The sequence below is a fragment of the Stegostoma tigrinum genome, chromosome 9, assembly GCF_030684315.1.
Source record: "Stegostoma tigrinum isolate sSteTig4 chromosome 9, sSteTig4.hap1, whole genome shotgun sequence".
NCBI classification, from domain to species: domain Eukaryota; kingdom Metazoa; phylum Chordata; class Chondrichthyes; order Orectolobiformes; family Stegostomatidae; genus Stegostoma; species Stegostoma tigrinum.
This window is the reverse complement of record NC_081362.1, coordinates 50,889,773-50,911,743: the sequence shown is the minus strand read 5'-3', so window position 1 is coordinate 50,911,743 and position 21,971 is coordinate 50,889,773. Positions and strand designations below refer to the sequence as shown.

General features: G+C 39.9%; 1 protein-coding gene across 45 annotated transcripts in view; it reads right to left on the bottom strand.

Annotated features, from left to right (window-relative positions):
- Positions 1–21,971, bottom strand: part of nrxn1a (neurexin 1a) — a 1,700,803-nt gene that overhangs the window by 1,026,388 nt on the left and 652,444 nt on the right. For all 45 annotated transcript variants that reach the window (XM_059648525.1, XM_059648528.1, XM_059648548.1 and 42 more), the window contains one exon: positions 3,002–3,303. In XM_059648525.1, coding sequence (XP_059504508.1) covers positions 3,002–3,303 — 302 coding nt within the window. The remainder of the gene's footprint in view (positions 1–3,001; positions 3,304–21,971) is intronic.

The following is a 21,971-nucleotide window of genomic DNA, read 5'->3' as shown; positions in this document are numbered from 1 at the left end:
CACCTATTACATTTTCACGTTTAGAGCATAGTCCCAATAGATTCCATGCTGCACTCCTCCCTGTCATGCTGTTGATCATCTCTGCACACAGCAGGGGGCAGGGAAGCTGCAATGTTCTAGACAGGCTTCCCTTTTTATAAGCACAGTCCTATAAATGAAAACAGCACATTTGCACTGCATGGTGCATGATCAACTATTTGGAGCAGTCAGGGTCAATGAAGATGTCGCAGTAAAACAGCGAAAGGACTTCCACTTGACCGATATTGCCCAAATGCACTATGTGCAACACAGCAGATATGACACCTGTCCACTCGAGGGGGTGAGCAGAACGCCTTTAAGGCACATTCTTAGAAGCACATAGCTACAGACGGTAAGGGTGGTTAATACCCAACATGCTCCACAGAGGACAAGCCACAAGGCAGAAAAGTAACTTCACTTGGGCAGTCAGGTGAGCCACACGTCACATTTCAGACCAATCACACCCAATAAAATGCTCAGCATGCCCGCATCCTTGTCACTTACTCAACAGCACACCTTGACACTTGGGAGTTACTCGTAATATCTGTATATGACACCAACTCAGGCACATCTATTCTTGGTCATCACATGCATGCATCTCTCCATAAATCTGTTGACATTCAGTGACAGTTGGCATATTGATCAAATAGAGTAACACACTTTACTGACATTCTACTTTCATTTTTGCAGGATAAAAGATCCACAGCAGAGAACTGGAAGAGGATTAGGATGCCTGAATTCCATCAGTGTTCCCAAGGACCTATCCATGGAGTCCACTGAGAAAGTGCCAACAGCACCTTGTACTGCCAAAGCCAGGGAGAAAGATGGAGAAGTGCAGCTTTATAGGCCTACTTTTTCCACTCTTTACCTTCATCTTAAAAGCTGCTACAAAAATAACAGTGATGATGGTCTAATTGTAGAAATGTTGTGTTTCCTCTTCAACCCACTTTCCCTCACCCTGCACCCTTCTAATATATTTGAGGTTCCACAAATGTACTGCAGTTAGGAGAGGAGGAGAGGTTGCTTCATACACGATTTCTATTCACAGGAAGGGTTCAGGCAAATTCTGCCTCAAGTGATTCAAATGAAAGTCTTCATTCGAGTGGATACACAAAAATGCTGATTTGAATTTACTCTGAGTTGCTAGGTGCTTTGATAGGTCTGCCAAACAATCTCTAGCACTGACTAGGAGCAAAGTGGAAACCAACTGCATTGTTGGACCTGTACAATTATATGCAGAAATTCCTAAGTTATTTTTAAGCAGTCTTTCTGTCTATTTTGATAACCATCATGAATAAGTTGCTGACAGAGAATAAAATTTCTCCATTACAACAATAGCAATAATTCAGCAATGTTCTGACGATGGTAAAGAGCTTTTGAACTCCCTGAAGGTTGTGAAAGGTAGGATGTAATTGCAAAACCTTTATTTTTTTCTAAGAGAGTTTCTTCAGACAGTTACATCACGACCTGACCTTTATTTTCACAGTGTCAATGCTTCTTGTGCCTGTATTTCTTTCGGAACTTCACTTCAGGAGACCTGTCCTCCCATTTGCTGGTTGGCTGATGCAGATTAGATGAAACTGATTTTGTATATGCAATGTGCAGAAGAACAGATCCCTGTGGTCATATTTGAGTCATTGAAGGCTCAAATACTTTTTCCCAAAATATTTGCCTTTCTTGTCTTAGTCACATCTAGAATAGATTTTATTCATTTCAAAACGTTCTTTTTTCTCCCCCAGTATGATTACAGCTGTCACTACAGGCAACAAGATCTTCCTGAACCTATAATCAATATTGCTCTCAAAAGGGTCTCAAAAACTATATAATGGAGACCAGATCACAAATTCTATGGACTGAGAGATTGAACCAAACCAAATATACAATATTTTTCTTGAAAATTTGCATATTTTGTCAGGGTCTACAAAACATACCAGGTTGAAAGGCAGCTTATTTGTCATGGCAATGGTATAAAGCATATCAGCACAGGGCAATTAATTTGTGCAGATTTGATGAGAAAGACTTTACTGTCAATAGAGTCCAAAATATGTGAGTATGGACATGTGCGGGCAGGAAAGCTAAACCTCCTTTTCTGAGAAGTGAAGAGGACTACGGCCTCTATGAGACCCCCAGACACAGATCAAAGCTTACTTATTTGAATCTCATTAGGCTCTGGGACCGCTTAAAATTGTCTTCATCTGATTTTTCACAAAAGCCATCCAGTGAAACTCGCAGTTGTGTCTTGATTATGTCATTAGTACCCAGCACACATAACTTGTCAAAGAACCTTGTCAACCTACAGTTCAATGTCCTTGAAACCTACTCAGCTGAGCATCTTAAACTTTAGAATGGTGAACATTGAATGGCTTTAGAGTTGCTCAGTAAATTAGGCAATGTTCTGCTTAGTTTCTTGGGTTCTGCTGAGGAAAATCAATTCTCTGTATTTGCTACAACATAATGACTGATAACTTACTCAAATTCCATAACATGTTCACTGAGATCTGCCACAGGATAACTTCAAATGTTCATAAGCTAGGACATAAAGCTTCACTCTATTAGTTGAATATCATTGATTGAAAAACGTGCATTTGGTAATATTGGTAAATGTAAGAGATTTTATGCATTTTCCTCTGCTTTACATGTAGACATCCAAAAACTTTAATCATTGATATTTGCAAATTTAACAGATTCTATTATGGGTCACCTTGCTATGATGCAAATTTGTTTGCTAAAATGCAATGATGTTCTAACCCTTAAGCATTTCTCTAGATCTGCATTTGCTCAGGTATTATGAAGTAAAATAGTTACCTGGAAATTGAGTCAAATTTAATAAATAATTTGTTATAGTCAACTTATTTTCAATTCAAAAGGAAAACTGTTATATTTAGTTTGGAATTTGTAAATGTGTGCAGTAAAATTAATTTCTTTTTCCATACACGATTCAGAATAGGTCCCACATTTTCTACATCATCCTTTGTACTGTTACCTGACGGAGGTTCCGGGTTACTTTCACATCATGCCAGGCATTGTCATTAAATTTTCCATTCACAGGCTCCACCAAAGCTTCAAAGGCTCCTGACCCCAAATTAATGACCAGTGAGACAGCACCATCTTTCAAAGCCAGATTTACATAATCTGCAGATTTCCCTGTGTGAAGCATTAGACCATTCCTTTGAAGGGTTCTGAATGATAATGTTATTTCATCACTGCTACTCTGGATTGGGTTCTGTGACAAGTCATAGCAGAAGTATTCTGATCCTTTAAATGTTGCAACATATTCTTCTCTTCCTGAAAGACATGAAAAATGGAACAAAATGGTTAGAACAATATCACACCTTTTTAAAGAAAGAAGTAATTATGCATAATTTTTTCAGACGTAGACTTACTGTATAAAAAAAAACTATACGTATGATTAAAAGTAATGCAGTCAATTAGAAGTGATCAATGGCCATCCTTATAATGGCCAACTTATAAAGAATGTGTTTAGACCTTTCACATCAACTATTGTTAATGTTCCAATTCACAAACTTATTTTTTTGCAATCCTGCCATAGGAGTTTGAATATTGTACAGAAGAATAATTCGCTTGCATTGTAGACAACATCTAAATTGTACAAACCATTGCATTCCAAAGGAGTGGGAAGCTGATTTCTCTCTCTAACTTGGTTATAAGCTAATGTTATCTTGACCTGCTTCTGAGAAGGTTAAGCTCTTAGAACTGGCTTTCTTGTCAAACCCAGGTGGAAATCCTAGGTTGCAGTTGTGCATTTCTATTTGAGAGTTATCTAAAGAGTGGTGTTTAGCCCTTTTTTTTGTGTGGCATTAATGCTAAAATAGTAGCCTTCCATTTTCCTTCATCTTATGCCTTCCAAGTAAGAGGTCCTAAATCAGCAAATGGTATGATTTTTTACTATGCATTTCTAATTTTGTTACACATGTCCTGGATACAATTCTGTCCTATTGCATCTCTGCACTTTATGTACAACAGTTTCATACAGAAACAACATGCTAAAAATATTTGTATAAGTTACTCTATGAGCATTGTCCCAATGCTCACCGTAATCCTCTTTCCCATTGTAGCAAAAGAAACAACTGCTGTTGTTCCCTTCCCTCAAAGGCTACTGGGTTCAGATTCCCAATCTTGGGGATGAAATAAGGGCACCAAAGCCTGCAGTTGCTAATGGTGGGGGTGACTCAGCAATTATACCAGAGGCAGACTCCTAATTAGCTACTTCTTAGTCATCATCGAAAGAAGGGGAGTAGGAGGGCTCCTGAGATTGGCAGCCCAATCAGAGCAGCTTTGGAGCCTGAGTAACTGTGCCAGGAGAGATGGGTGCTGCTGAGGCAGTTGGGAGATGACAATAACACCTCAACATGGAGACATGCTCAGAGTTTGCAAAATACAAATAAAAAAAGTCATGAAATTATGTAGACATTTTTTTAAAATTGAAGTGGCTAAGTTAGCACACAGCGTTTCCTGGACCATTGAGCAACAGTGATTGCCCACCCTGTCCGAGCCTCGTTTTTATGGGCTTGAAGAGGAGGTTGGAGAGAGAGAGAGAGGGCAATGAAAAAAAAGTACAGAATAAGAGTTCTTGGTACTTTCCAAAGCATGCCAAAGTGCTTATGCATGCGCCTGGCATTCAATTTGTGTTTCTGACAAACTCAAAACGTTTGAACATGACTTAGTTCCAAAGTCAAAACCATGTGGTAGGACTGAGATAACAAGGTGTAGAGCTGGACGAACACAGCAGGCCAAGAGCACCAGACGAGCAGGAAGGCTGATATTTCGGGCCGAGACCCTTCTTCAGAAATCAGGACTGAGAGGTGGGTACTTAGCCTTCAGTGATACACATTGGGTTGTTCACATTGGTAGGAAGACAAACATGAATTCATTATAAAGTCTGCAGAGGTTGGATAAGATGAGAGGGTGATACAAGAGAAGTGATCTAACCAATATATGCAATGCCCAGTGGTACATTTGCTGCTGAGCTTCTCCAGCAGCTTCCCTTTGCATTTAACATTTCCACCATCCGCTGTATGTTGTCTTTATTCTGTTTGAAAATCGACGCATTTGAGAAATGTTCCTTCTGTCAAAGCAAGTAATTTCACAATTGTCTGCTTGTATTCCATCTACCATGCTCTTGCCCATGCACTCAACTGGCCTTAATCTCCCTGAAGTCTCTTTGCATCTTCCTCATGGCTTACATTTTCCACCAAGTTTCACATTGTCTGCAAATCTGAAAATATTGCAATTGGTCCTACATCCAAATCATTGATACATATATTATGAAAAGCTGGGTCCCTTATGGACCCCACTGGTCACAGCCTACCTACCATTCATTCCCTTTTTTTCCATTTTGCTTGAGAATCCTCAGTCTATGTTCAAACATTACCCTCAATTTCATCCACTTTAATATTTTTCTAACCTCCTGCATGGTACTTCATCAAAGGCCTTTGAAAATCCAATACACCAAAGCCATTGGCTCTCCCTATTGACTCTGTCCACGGAATCCTCATAAAGCTCTGGTAGGTTTATCAGGATGATTTCCCCTTCATAACTCCACATTTACTCTGCCTAATCTGACAATCATTTGTTTCTGAATAGCCTATAATCACCTTCATAATTGATTCGAATATTTTCCCTACTTTTGATGTCAGGCTGATAGGTCTTTAGTTTTCTCTTTTTCAGTGTTCTTTATTGCTACCAGGTAGGCCATGAGAAGATATAACCAAAGATATTCTACGTCCATTTCTGTCAGAAGAGACAATTCTGATTGAGGTTGCAACAATGACTATGTTGTCAGCAGAATTAGAATTAGAATTAGCTTAACTGCCATATATAATCAAATGAGTACTGTAAAAAGTGTATAAGTCACCACTTATGATACCATTTTAGGTACAAAGAGCCTAGGTACCGCTTCTTCAGTTACAGCTCTGAGAAAAAAATAGAGAAGTTAGAAGATTTTAGGAATAAATGATAAAATTGAGAAAAAAATGCTCAGTACAACATTTTTCCAACCCAGTCCATGCTGGCACTTAACCTCCCAGCTGCACCAGGCTTTGACTCTAGACTGCATTGTACTTCATCCCAGGGTTTATGAGGCTCTGGAATCACTTTGAGACCAGAGGTCCACACTGAGGCCACACCAGGCCAAGACACTACCAAGATGCTTTGGAAACAATATGAAGCTCATTAAACAGGATGCAGAGATATGCAAAAACAATGCTAGGAATAAGGGAAATTCATTTGCAAGTTCAAGTTGTAGAAGCTGGGAATATTCTCCTTGGAGCAAAAGAAATCGAGAGGAAGAATCGAAGGAAGGATTGGTCCCAAAACATTAACTCTGATTTCTTTCCACAGATGCTGCCAGACCTGCTGGGCTTTTCCATCATTTTCTGCTTTTGTTTGAGATTGACAGGAGATTTAGTTGATGGGTTCAAGATTATGACAAATTTTGAGAAGATAAAGTAAAGCTGCTCCCGATTAACTGAGGATGAGGGCTCTTGTGGTCTAACGGTAGTATTCTTACCTCTGAGCTAGAGAAGCCAGGTTCACGTCCCTCCTGCTCCAGAGATATGCAACAATCTCTCTGAATAGGTTAATAACAAAATAACTACAATGACGAGAGGACGCAGCTTCAAGGTGGCAGGTAAGATTTGCAGTGAAATATAAGATGGGAGTGGTAGTTATTTGGGTGGTAGAAATGAGCATGATCAAAAATTTCACAACTAAATTCATGGGCATTTGATGGAAATAAACTCACAGGGTTATGGAAATATGGGAATGACTGAATCATTGTAAAGTAAGCAAATGTTCTTTGGCTCTTTGACGCTGTAGTAAATAGTATTATCCATTCCAGTTTATATGATTCATTTATTTTATGCATCTCAAGTTCAAAAAAAGCCAAAACAACCTGCTTTTTGTATATATAGACATCTGTTACGTGCATATACTGACACCATCACACAACTTTTGAGAGTACAACAGATGATCAGCCAGGCAGTGCTGATAGTGTTGATTTCCATCAGAAATGAGAAAATTGGAGATGCTTTTTGTGAAGTAACATACAAACAATATTATTTCACCTTCAAGATCACATATGTAGTAAGAAACTACAGAATGATAAAACAACTTAGGTTTATATCAGCTTCAATATACCAAAACACTTCAAAATACTTAAATAACTGTTATTCCAGTGAAATTGAATCTTATCTATTGAATATCATGCTATGCTGCCAAATATCACTAAATATCATGATAACTTTCTCTTGTCACTATATTGGGAATCAGATTTGTTCCAGAGGGCACCTGGCCAAGGAATACATTTAAAAGGGGGAGGAGGCCTATAATGACAGGCTTGCATCCTATTTGCATAATGTCCACAATTGCTTTGTCTCGGGCCAGAACAGCAAACACTCACATTGAACAGATGAGTGCTTTGTAATATTACTTAAATGACATACTGGTGACATACAGCATCACTTTCACATCACACCAGGGTTGCTAATGGATTCAGCTGTAGATAACATTAAATTTTAGTGCAAAATTCTGACATTCACAAATGGCTTTAAAACCTCTAGTGCACTTTACCATTTTTCCCCGTGTTGCTACCTAGAGACTGATAGGCTTTTATGACTATCATTCAACAGCAAATGATCTCTTCTATCAGTTTAATACATGTAGCCATCAGAATGCTCCATGGGAAGAAAAGGAAAAACTCCAGTGGAATGTTTTACTTTTTACAGCAAATACTGGCACCATCGCAGCCCATTTCATTCAACACTAATGCACATATCTTGCTTTGGTAAGGACTTAATGTATAATGTACTTAATGTTGATTTGATGGTGTAGAAACATAAGAAGGCCCAGCAGGGACCGTTACTCAAAAGCACCTATCACAATTGCATCAGTGATACTTGATTTTGGAATAACTTGCATAAATGTGGCAAAATTATAGCTTCTACGTTATTGTAAAACATATAAATTTTGACACATTTATCAATGTGGATGCTCGATGTGGGTACCTTAGTGTTGCACAACTGATTGCAAAACACAAAAAAAGATAGTTGGCTCAACTTGTCCATTCTGGCACATATGTTCCATGCCAGTTTTCTCCCATGCCTCTACCTCTAACCCAATTAACATATTATATTTATAACTCCCTGGTGTGTTGTTTGAGCTTCTCATTAAATGTATGCATGTTATCTGACTTGAAGATCCCTGTAATGGTGGCTATCCCAGTAATTTTGATCAATAGGCTTCTCTAGCTGATGGCAGAACCAAAACACTTTCACTCATGCAGTGACAAAAAGAAAGTCCTCAAGAAAATTGAGAAGTTTTCGTTAAGATATTATTACGGGTTTGGATAAGGTACAGAAGATGTTTCCACTCCTGCGAATTCCAACTGGGCACCACAAATAGTTGACTGTTGAGTAACTGATTGACTAATAGTTTCAGGAGAATTCAGGAGAAACTACTCACAAATTATGGAATGAGCTAACAATGCAGTATTTTGAGATAAAGTTAGAATAAAACATGAGCCAGAAAGGAATACAAGGACATATATATTTTCAGGTTAGGTACCTGAACTGCCTGCATATTACTGCTGTCACCACCTATGATATGGCATGGCAAAACCATCTGGAGTACCTTAGGTAGATTCACTCATGATGATGCTTGTGTGAAGCCCAAGCCCTGGCACAGATGAGATGGATGAAATATTCGGTTTCCTTAGCTGAATTTCAAAGCAGTTAAAACCTTATCAGTCTGAAAGGATTTGTATTTGATCCAATGTTATCAATTCACAAAAAATCTCGTGCATAAATTGAAAGATAATTATGTAGGTTAGTGTTATAGGGAAAGTGACAAAACGCAGACTGGGATTAAGGAGCATGAATGTCAATGAAGTGAATACAGAATGAAGAATAAAGATTTCTGTGTTGTACATGCAGATGGTCACATGAAAATATGATGTTATGATGATAATAGAGGCATGCCTCACAGAAGGATAACAATGGACATTAAATATTCCTAGATACAAGGAAAAATATGAAAGAAAAGAGAAGAGGAGGGGTGGCAGTATTGATTATGGTGAACATTGCAGTGTGGGAGAGTCAAGGACCGAATCCATTTGGATACAGCTAAGAAACAAGAAGAGGTGTGTTGTTCAGAGTAGTCTATCAGCCATTGGCTAGTGGGAAAGATGTACTGGAACAAATCTGGAAGTAAATTACAGGGAAGTGAAAGAACTATAGAGCAGTGACTTCAATTACAAACAAGGGATTGGAATCATTCCGGGTAGAGATGGAAACAGCTTCTTGAGTGATTCTACTACAGCAGTATGTTTATAGTCCAACAAGAAAGGAGGCATTGCTGGTATTCTTGGAAATCAAGGGAGCTACACCAATCAAGTGTTAGGTATATTTAGGGGATTGTGATCATTCTATGATAAGAGTTAGGTCAGATATAGAAAAGGACTAGGAGCTATCCAAAGTAAGAGAGAGTATGAGAAAAGATTGGCAACTAACATAAATGGACATCCATAAATTTTGTATAGATATAAAAATGGTTAGATGGTGAAATGGCATTAAGAATTGGACAGGAGCCTTTTATGGTTCAAAAAGGAGGTTTACATATGGAGGCAGGGGCAAAGCTGAGATAGTAATTTAATATCTTTCCTGTTGTTTTATAATGAAAGAAAGTACTGTGCAGGTGATGATGAAAGAGGCGGTAGTTCAGACACTTGATTCATTTCAAACTGATCAGGATAAGTTATTAGAAAGGCTATCTGTATTTGAAAGGCACTGGGACTGGATGAAAAGCAACAAGAGTGGATGCGAGGATGGAAATTATGGAGACATAACGAGTTTTGAGAAGATTTGTAGCTCAGGTTGAGTTTCTGGATGTGAGTTTGCTCACTGAGCTGGAAGGTTAGTTTTCAGACGTTTCGTCACCATTCTAGGTAACATCATCAGTGAGCCTCCGATGAAGCCTTTTGGCTAGTGGGGTGTTAAGGGGAGGTTTGTATTGGAGACATTTAGGTCGTACCTGTTTCCTTAGGCATTCATGCAGGAAATACAGCTGTTCGCAGGTGGCACTCTGTCGGATGGCATCTTCGGGCCTGTATTAGCGTATTGCGTCCATAGGTGCTAGCGAGCTTTGAGAAGATTTGTAGCTCAGGTTGAGTTTCTGGATGTGAGTTTGCTCGCTGAGCTGGAAGGTTAGTTTTCAGACGTTTTGTCACCATTCTAGGTAACATCATCGGAGCCTGAAGCTTCATCGGAGGCTCACTGATGATGTTACCTAGAATGGTGACAAAGCGTCTGAAAACTAACCTTCCAGCTCAGTGAGCAAACTCATATCCACACCAGCAATAAATTTCCAGTCTTCCTTAGGGTCAGGCTAGTACTAGCAGGCTGGAGAACTGCAAATGTTATATCCATGTTCAAAAAGGATGTGAAAAGTGGACACCGACTATGAGTGAGTCAGTTATTTAAACTAAACTTTTAGAAATTATAATTCAGTGCAGGTATATTCAAGTTGTTCTAGTGCAGTTACAACACTGGCATCTACCCAACAATGCAGTAATTTGTCCTCTACATAAAAAGCAGGACAAATCCAGGCTAGTTAATTACTACCTCATCAATTTACTTTCAATCTTCAGTAATAGAAGGTGGCATCAACAGCATTATCAAGCAGCACCTGCTCAGCAATAACCTGCTCAGGGGCACCCACTTTGGGTTCCACCAGGACCAATAAGCTCCTGACCTTGTTACAACCTTGGTTCAAACATGGGCAAAAGAGCTGAATTCCAAAGGTGAGGTGACAATGACAGCCCTTGATATCAAGGCCACATTCTTCCAAGTGTGGAATCAAGGAGTCCAAGCAAAACTTGTATCAATGGGCATCAGGGGCAAACTGTCCGCTGGTTGGAGTCGTGCATGGGACATAGGAAGATGGTTGTTTGAGGTCAATTATCTCAACTCCAGGATATTTTTGCAGGAGGTCCTCAGAGTTGTGTCCGAGGTCCAACTAACTTCAGCTGCTTCATCAATGACCTTCCCTCCAACATAAAGATCAGAAATGTGGACATTTGCTGATGATTGCACCATGTTCAGTACCATTCACAACTCTTCAGATATTGAGGTGCGCCATGTTCAAATTCAACAAGATCCGTACAATATTCGGACTTCGGCTGACAAGGGCTCCAATAAGAGGTAGTCTAACAAAATCCCCCTGACGTTCAATGGTGCTACCATCACTGAATGCCCTGCTATCAATATCCCAGGGATTACCACTGACCAGAAACTCAGTAGCTACAACAGCAGGTCAGAAGCAAGGAATACTGCGGTGAGTAACTTGCCTACTGACTCCCCACAGCCATTTCAGCATCTACAAGGCAAACATCAGGTGTGTAATGGAATACCGCCCCTCACTGCCCACCCCCTCCTCCCAAATTACCTGGAATGGTGCAACTCTGCAACACTCAAGAAGCTTGACACCAAGAAGCTTGACACCAACAAGGACAAAGTAGCCCATTTGATTGATATCACATCCTCATGCGTCCATTTCCTCCACCACCAATGCTCAGTAGCAGGAGTGTGTACTATCTACAAGATGTACTGCAGAAATTCACCAAAAATCCTTTGGCAGCATCTTTCAAAATCATGACCACTTCCATATAGAAAGACAAAGACAGTAGACACATCGGAGGACAATCACATGCAAGTTCTCCTCTAAGCTATTTACCATTCCAGTTTGAAAACATATTGCCATTCCCTCACTGTCACTGGGTCAAAATCCTGGAATTCCCTCCATCAGGGCATTGAGGGATAACCTACAGCATGTGGATTGGAGCAATTCAATTGGCAGCTCATCACCACATTCACAGGGGCAGCCTGGCAAGGGTAATACATGCTGGCCAGTGAGCGATGCTCGTTTCAATTGGCATACTGTATGTTATTCTGGCACCTGATCATTGGGCAGGATGGGGAGGCGTTAGAAAGGGTATGGAAAAGAGTCACAAAAATTGATCCAGGGAGGAGGAGCCTCAGTTGTGTATAAATCTTGGAGAAATTTTGACTATTCTACTTAGGGAAAAGAAGATGGGGAGGAGTTTACAAAGGCATTCAAAACCATAAGAGGTGTGCCCAGAGTAGATAGGGAGAGCCTTTTCCATCGGTGAAAGTATTAGGATCCAGAGGGCACAGATTTAAGGCAATTTGCAAAATAACTGTTGGCATTATGATTTTCATCTATATGGTGTAAATCTAGAATACATTGTCTGAGAGTACGCTTGGGGCAAGGTCAATTGAAGCCTCAGTTGATAGAACTGGGTCATTATCTGAAAAGGTAAAAATTGCAGGGCTATGAGGAAAATGGCAAGGGAGTGACACTAGGTCAGTTTCATCTTCTGGGGCCAACACAGACAGCATGAGTCAAATGGTCTCCCTCTGTGCTGTACTCATGCCATGATTGTTTGGCAACTATTTACTCCGACTCATCCCCTAACTGTACTGTAAAATGGCATTTAGAAGACAATACATTGGCATCAATCAAATAAAAAGGTAGTTGCTATCATTCATTTCATGAGATCTACCACAAGGAGTGTTTCGGGAAGCTTCTCGCATATGCTGGAACGGGGGCAGCAACAGATATTTCTTTTGGCAGAAATGTACTGTGCATGTAAATTATTTGGAGACCTGATAGGAGAATGAACTGCGTAATACTTCCCTTAGGAGTGATTACAGGATTTACTTCTCTTAAATTGAAAATTGTAACTTTAAAACACATTCTAATTTCAAGTTTTTGGTAAAGATTTTCTTCACCTGTTCACAGTTCTATTACAAAATATACACCAAAAAGTCGAGTCCAGACTAAATTCTTGTTCATAATGTGGGCAACGGCAAGTAGGTTTGGAAATAGATCAGAAACACTGGATTCTTTATGTCAAGAAAAGATGTCAGATTTCCCACGTAAGGTTTGAATGCTCAGTAGAGAAACTTACAGTGAGGGGAAGAAAGACCTACCTGCATGCATTAATATTCCATTATTACCTATTCTTGCTTTGTTTAAATGTGGATTACTATTCTCCCACTGTCCAGAGAGAAACTAGATGGTGACAATTTCCAACATGACATTCAGGGTAAGCTCTTGGCGGTTTAAACATGCCTCTCGTTTCCCTGGGTCGACATCTTGGTGACATAGATCAGAAACCAAAATAGAAGTTGCTGGAAATTTGGTCATTTGAGTAAATTATACTTGTTTGTCACTATTGTTTATGGAAACAAGAGTTGACAGAGCTTAGATGTTTCAATATCAGCCATTGTCACGGTGGACATGATTTTATGCTAATTCTGAACACTAAACTAATATTTCTAAGCAATGTTTAAAATATTTTCAATCACAGTGTGACAATAATATATATTAAGTGAGCTGACATGTGCATTCTGTACAACACAAGGGCAATTTTATACAACACATTCTATACAACGCAAGGGCAATTTTATACAACACATTCTATACAACACAATCAGATCCCTCTCAGGGAGAAGAAAATACTGTGGTAGGCTCCAAAATTTTTCCATTTTGTTTTTAAATACATTCCTAGTTTCCTCATGATGTTATTAGAAGAATAATTTTATTAACAAATATGAGTAAAGGTTTGGACAGTGTAATACAGAATGGATGTCCTTTATTTGAAAACCTCAGCAGGCTTGGAGGGCCGAAGGGCCTGCTCCTGTGCTGTAGGTTTCTTTGTTCTTTGTTCTTTTTTTTCTTTGTTTTTTGCAAGGTCTCAGTATTTGGATACGAGACAGGAAATAAATCTGCAGTTTTAGTTACTTGTTCCAACTTAGCAAACAGGGCTAAAATCAAGATCACAGTGGCTGTTCGAATTTTTGGGGCCTGTCGAATTCTGTCAAAAATGTGGGGATATATTTGTTATCTTCTGAAATGAATCAGTTATGGTTCTATCAGAATTCAGAATGATTATTACGTCCTGTGGTGCTGCACCTAACTATTATAGATTGTGTTGTGTGCATAGGTGTGTATAAATAACTGCTTAATAAATAAAATGCATAAAGCAATCATCAAAATACTTGCATTTACCAGATTTAGAAGCACCAAAGGTCCTTTTGTGGCCTTTGGCAAAAAATACTTTGCTTAAGCTGAAAGGTCATAAAAATGAAGCTTTTTTTCCAAACGGTCCAAACTCAGCTTGTCTATAAGTTCGTTTGGGGCCACTTTCAAACAGTCCTTCGATTTTTCAGACCTTTTAGTTTTCGGATACATATGTAAGTACATTTGAGCAGTTAAGGTTTGCATTTTCAGAAGCAGACCTTGACAAAAGCAATAAATGACAAGGGTAACATGAAAGGAAACTGACACTCCTAGTTTCCTTAAGAACAGATCTGGAAACTAAACGTTCAACCCAAATCTGGTTGCAAGATATTAAAAGACACAAATCATACAGGCAGGATAGTAACAGTGGATGGGTCCAGTAGTGACAGCAGTTGGATGGACACTGGTTTGAGATGCAGAGTAACACCACAGCATGGTTGCATTTTGACTACTGATCACATGGTTTTCTCAACCTCCATCCTCACCATTGGTCATTTCCTGTAATAAGGGTGTTGTCCTGTGACCCTCTGAAAAAATGTTGACTACCTCAGACGTAACTGTTATATAATGTTTAATTTACAACTAACCACAATGTGCCTGTTAATTCATGATTAAATTACTGATTATGGTTGTTAGAGAATAGGAGGGTAACTAAGATAATCATGTTTGTCCTGACTGACATTTGTACAGGATTTTTTTTTCTGTTTTTAACCATCTAATATTGCGTCTTTATTACTTGAGGAATTAATTTTTTATTTCATCTACTTTGTTTTAAAGTTATCGATCTGCACTGGAATTGTAACAGCAGGAATAAAAACTGTAACAACTGTAAAACTGCCTCTTTGTGAAGCAAAAGAAGTACTTCAGGCATTGAGCATGTAATTCAGAATCACACAGGATTGTAAAACAACATCTGTGTAAAGTTTATTTAAATGAACTTCTAAAAAAAGGTTTCAAAATTAAGACAATGTAAACAGTGAACACAGTCAAGGTGTACACCTGGACAATAATGGGCACTCTTAATTCCAACATTCTCTTCAAGAAAAACTATCAGCCTGGTTTATGACAACAATCAAACAATACACAATCGAGAATGATCATGTATATATACTTAAAAATACACTGTTTCTACTTTAAATTTAATTCAATTTGAATCCAAGAAGACATTTCGACTGAACTTTCCTAGGCCCGTACAGGTGGCTATGGATAATTAGAGTGTGGTGAGCCAATTGTGACAAAAAAGAAATTGGGTCAGTTTGCCAATGGGTGCCTGTCTCTAGCAGTTTTCCCTTGGCATGGGATGGATCCAGTGCAAGAAATCTGTGCATTCCATGGTGGGATACCAATTAAAGATGTTCAGTCACTAGTTGTTTGCAACGTTCACACAAGGAAAACTGACTAATGCCTTCATTATTGCTTGATTCCACCCCATCTCACTGCATCAATGAAGTAGCAAATACAGAAGGTAGTTTTGCACAAGTAGGCTGGCTGAGGAAGAAAAGAGATTTAAATATATTTCCCAGAACATGACAAGGCTATTTTTATTCCTTTTTTTAAGAACTGTGTCTTTTTATTTTTATGTATTATTAAATGTGCACTGAAATAAGGAAAGAACAGTTTTAAAACTGAGGACTGCTGTCTGTCTTGAATGCAAGTCACTTAACAGCCGTTGCAAGGATCATTTACACACATTCTTGTTCAAGCAGTAATTGAAGTTTAATTTGTAGATGAGCTGAAGCCAAAGGCTTGTGTACAAAAGAAGTTTGGCTGGCAACAAGAAGCAGATTGGTCTTTCAACTAGTGACCATTTTTTCATGACTGCAAAATCTCGAAATGCCAATGGTGGCACAGAGGTAAAGTCAGTTGTGTGTTTGTGGCATGTCAATCCACTTGTTAGTCTATGATGGGTCCACACTTGTCATGCACTGCCAATCCAAGAAAACTCATTCGTATAAAATGTTTGAAATTGCATTCTACCTTCAAGATAAAGCCAGTAATACACAAGAATGTCACGACACTTGTTGGAAGATATCGTGCCCCTGTTGGCCTTGTATTAGGAGTTTTCCCATTTGAACTCTATGGAACAAGAGAAGGCAGCAGGAGAGAAACTGCTCACACCAAGACTTGGAACTAGCAAATATGTCAGTCAATGTTTAGGGGTGGTTTGAAGCATGTGATGTTGGGTACATGGAGAAGTGGAACTGGGATCCAGTAGAAGACAGAAGATAGTGTCAGGTTCATGGAGGAGTGAAGTGGGAACAGTCTGGAGTACTGGGGGTGGGGACAGTTAGGGAAATGAAGGAGCAAAAAGGTGGGAACATTGTCCAAATGTGTGCCCATATCGTGGTGCTTGCTGGCAGTGATTTTAAAGGGTTTTGAGTTCAGCTGAAACGTTTCAAATATCCCGCTAAGAGTGATCTGGAGCAATATCTGTTGCAATGCAGAAAAGGACAGGCCATTTCCCACAGAGTGGTAAGTATTACATTGGACACTAACATGTTCAACGAATGTTGAACAAGCAGTGAAAGCACACATTAGTTAATCCATAACAAAGAGAATATCCCTAACTTTCTTGCAACCATCAACAAGTGCCAACCTTGGAGCATGTCAATACTTTTTGTTCCCTGACTTGATTAGTTTCAACAAATAATGGCGACATAGGAACACAGTGGAATCGCTGTCATTTGAAATATGTACGAGTGATCCTTAATTTTGGAAGCGAACCCATACAACATTTGTGCTCTTAGTTCAGCAGCAAAGTATTGATGATGATTTATCCCTTTACTGTTTAAGAGTGAGGGTCTCTTTAGCCCACCCCTGACTGGAACACTAAAGAGTTTCACTACTAAATAGCTTCCCTCACCATGTCATTGCAAGTGTATCCAACGCTTATCAGAAGCATTTTAAATTTTATTCTAATCAAATGGGAAAAATGAAAAAAAATTGGAGCAGAGGTGTGTGGTGCATGGTGCCGATAATCTCTCCCATTAACTGCAAGTATTTCTTCAATCAGAACATAAGTACTGGTACTCAGCTCTGAGAACTCTGTTATCCTTCTCTTGTCACAATAAATACAAAACAAATGAAGCTTCCTCCAATTCATTAAAAAAAACCTTTCTTGCCCTCATCATTCAATTAGTAAATCAACTGATATTACTGGGAACCTCAGAGTTTGTGTTGAGACCAGAAAACAGTATGCATTTTGTCACAAGCATTCAAAAGGGTATTCAGCTCCATTCAAGCAGTGCATGTCTATTTAAATTAGGACAATATCTGAGTTGTGCATTTAGTCAGTTTTGGATTTAAATACAGTCCAATACATACTAAATAACTAATCCCCACTCCCACAATTAATGCCTCAGCATCCATGTTCCAGCCAGCCCCCATTCCATTGCACGAGCACAGGCTGAATGGCTGCTCAATTGTCACTTGTTTCTTTTTGCTAACGTTTCCAAATTTAGAACAGGTCAGTGAATGCAACCACACCAAACATTCAACACACATATATTTTAAATTCAGAAAGATTAACAATATCTTTTGTCTGTCTTTTTTTCTGAGCCGTTGTCCCAAACCACATAGCTCAGTATTTTGCAGTTTAGGGTATGAAATGTCGCAATGACTGGGTTGTATCCACTTGATAGTTATTATGAAAGATGCTTTATTAGTACAACTTTATAAGTTGTCCTTCCTCATCATTAATCAGCCACACAATGGATAATGTATGGAATAGTGCATGGATTTTGAGGAAAAATGTTTCACAAATTATGACATAATAGGCTGGTGAAAGAAATGAGCTTCATGGAATAATGATCAGTGTCAATTTGGATGAAATATTTTCTTAATGACAGAAAACAGTGAGTCATGGCAAATTGTTACTGTGCCGGTTGAAGGCTGGCAGAGAATGGTGCTCTCTAAAGGCCAAACTGGGGCCACACTCCTTTTTTTTAACATCAGTATAAATGACTTTGGTAATGAAATACAGAGGAAATTTTCTGACTCTACTATTGGTACCAAGCTTGAGGCTGTGACAAACCAGTACGAACTGGTTGTACAAATACATTGATAGGTTAGTGGAATGGGCAGGCAGTGGCAGCTGGAATTAAATACAGTAAGGTGAGAAGTGATACATCTCAGTAGAAGGGACAGACAGAGGCTACATAATGTTATATAGAGAGTTGTAGAACATTTTTAGGTACACAGGATCTGGCAGTGATGAGAAGAGATCTTTGAAGGTAGCAGGTCTCACTGAGAGTGGGGAGCAAAACATAAGGGATCACAGACTTCATAAATACTGCTACGAGTACATAAGTTACAAAGTTATGTTGTTGGTTAGACCAGAGCTAGCACATTGACCCTTACTCTGGTCACCACACTTTTGGAAGGATTTCAACTTCTTTCAGTAGGTGCAGAGATTGACTGGAGTGGTTCTTGTGATAAGGGGATTGAAATGGAAGGTTAGGTCAGAGAACATTGCAATTTTCCTTGGAGCAAAGGCGACAGAGGGAAGAACCATAATAGATGTCTAAGGTTATGACATCCTTAGATAAGTTGGACAAGAACACTGGACTTCGTTTTATTAAAAAAATCTAAAATTTCCAGTGTTTCGTGGAGAGTTTCTCTCTGTGTGACTTCGTGAAATTCTCCTGCCGTTTTTGAAACCTACCTCACTATGTATGCACCACATCGCATGGGAATACTGGCCACTTCCAGGATTCCTTGCAAGTGGCATATTTAAAACGCAGCTGCCAGTCTCGAACTGCACTGTACTCTTTATGTGAATGGCTGTAGACATGGTGAACAGGGAAAAACTGGCACCACATTTTGTTGACAAGGACATTTGGCTATATCCACCTTCCAGAGAATGAAGAAAGAAGGTCAATGACCTTTTCTGCTCCACAACGTTAAGCGTGAATATCTTCTCTCTGCTACTTTCCTCTCTCTCTTCCATTACATCCACATCTCACCAAGGTATATGACCTACCACTCTCACTAATACATGCATCAACGTCCCTCATCTGTTTTCGTCCCCCATATCCCAATGTAACTAACCCTTCATGACTTTTGTGCTGCTTACTCACTCACTCACTAATTCACTAATTCACTCACTCACTCGGGATAACTATCCCCTACCTGTAGCAGCTGTGCCAGCTACTTTCAGTTCACTCAAACACACTCTTTGACTCATTTCAAGACAGGCCAGCCTGCAGTAGGGCAGAGAAAGCCAGGAAGGATGGTGGGATGTCCAACATTCTGCTCCTCAACATCTCCAAGTAGATCAAGGTCCTGGCCTGTTTGGACTGTGACCGATTATGTGGTGACAACAAAACATCCACATCATGATAAACAAGTAAGAATCATTGTCCATAGCCGTACTGCTCTTCGATTAAGAACATAAGAAATAGGAGCAGAAGTTGGCTGTTTGGTCTCTCAAACCACGAAAGAAGACCATGGCTGATCCATCCCAGGCCTGAGCTCTTATTTTGTGCTGGCTCAAAACAACAATCAACTTTCCAATACTTCAAAAATCAATCCATCCCCTCTTTAGTTAGTACATCCAATGATTGAGACTGCACAATTCTCCAGGGTACAGAATTCCAGACATTCATTATCGTCTGGCAGAAGAAGTTCCTTTGTGTCTCAGTTTTTAGTGAGTGCCCCTTATCCTGTAATTATATCTGTTAGTTTGAGATTCCCCTCACCAGTGTGAATAGTTCCTCAAAATCTACTCTGTCAAGCCCCCTCAGAATCTTGAAATCTATAAGATCACTCCTCATTCTTCTGAACTCCAAGTAATAAAGGCCAATTTGTTCATTCATTTTTGAGACATTAACTCCCTTAAGTCCAGGATTCAGCCTTGTGAATCTCTTTGAACTGCCTCTGATGCCAGTATATTTTTTTTTGATGTGCAGACCAAAACTGTACTCCAGGCCCTTCCTCACTACAGTTGGAACAAGGACTGCCTATTCTAGGTGGCATGGTCTCACAGCACCAGAGAGTTGGGCTCATTTCCAGCCTTGGCTGACTTGTCTGTGTGGAGTTTTTTTATTCTCCCTGTGTCTGTGTGGGTTTCCACCAGATGTTCCACTTTCTTACTACAGTCCAAAAATGTGCAGGTTAAGTGGATTGGCCGTGCAAAACTGTCCTGTAGTATCCAGGGATGTGCAGGCTCGGTAGATTAGCCATGAGAAATGCAGGGTTAGACTATATAAGACTTTATTGTCAAGTATACCAGAGTATAGGAATACAGGAAAAAGTGTAAAAGAATTGCCACTAGCCACTGCCATCTTAAACGTTTGAGTTAAAAGCAGAAATTTAAAGAAACAAAAGCAAAAGAAATGACCAGCTTTGTTCACTCACTAGCCTATTCAGTTGTGATCACCCTGACTCTCCCTCCTGATGCTGGAAGCTGGCCTGTCCCTGGAACCTCCAGGGGGCCTGGCAGGGTCATGACTCAGGGAGTGCCAGACAGGGCTCCCCCTCACCACGACTGCTGCTGCTGATGTTGCCGCTGCCATGAATCCTGTGCCAGGCTCACCAACACCACTGCTGCCTCATTGCCATAGGGGTACAGTTGGGGGGATGCTGGGTCTGAATGGGATGGTCTTCAGAGGGTTGGTGCAAACCAGACAGGCTGAATGCCTCTTTTCACACTGTGGGAATCCTATTTTTAAACCACCAACCACTCGACAAACAAAATAAGTCAAAATACCACCCACCTTCTTAATTATTTCCTGCCACTACATGGTACCTTCTGGGTTTCATGCATAAGAATGCCTTCTGCATTGTACTTTTTGGAGTTTCCATCCGTTGAAGTAATCGTCTGCACTTTAATCTTTTGACTGAAATGATCGATCTCACATGTTCCTATGTTAAACTCTATCTGGCAAGTTCTGCCCACTCATCCAACCAGTCTGCATCCCTTTGCAAATTCCTTATATCCTCAACAAAATGTGCCCTTCAACCTTTTTGTGTATTATTACTAAATTTAGGTACATTGCACTCAGCCAGCATTGCCAAGTGACTATTTCAGATAACAAATAATTGAGTACCTAGGTAATAAAATGTGAGGCTGGATGAACACAGCAGGCCAAGCAGCATCTCAGGAGCACTTGGAAATCCAGCCTCACATTTTATTATCTTGGAATCTCCAGCATCTGCAGTTCCCATTATCATTGAGTACCTAGGACTGATTCTTAGTTGTGTATTTCCAACCTGAAAAAGACCCATTGATCCTTCCTCACTATCTAATTACTCCTGAGTAGATTTTGAAACATACTACTTGAAGAAACAATCTCTGAAGCACGATATATTTTGTCTTTCATATTACCCTTGCCCATTTGATTTGTCCCCTCAACACGCAGATCCAAGACAATTTTAATGCCTTTCTTACAAGCCGTGATTCTTTTCTGATTAAGATTGTATGCCACAGGGAGGCAGGTTTTCAGGTTCCCACAGGTAGCTCCCAACCATAACTTCTTTCTCTTGCTATTATCAACAAAAATGATTCCATAATATGATCATCTGCATTCCCCATGCAGATGGCCTAAAGGCCCTCGCTTCTTCCTGTCCCGCAGACCCAACCAGTCCCCCTCCACCGACACCCTCATCCGCCTAGTGGAACTCGTCCTCACCCTCAACGACTTCTCTACAGACTAAGGGAGTGGCCATGGGTACCTGCATGGGCCAAAGCTATGCCTGCCTCTTTGTAGGTTATGTGGAACAGTCCCTCTTTCACACCTACACCGGCCCAAAACCCCACACCTTCCTCCATTACATTGATGACTGTATCGGCGCCGCCTCATGCTCCCAAGAGGAGCTCGAACAGTTCATCC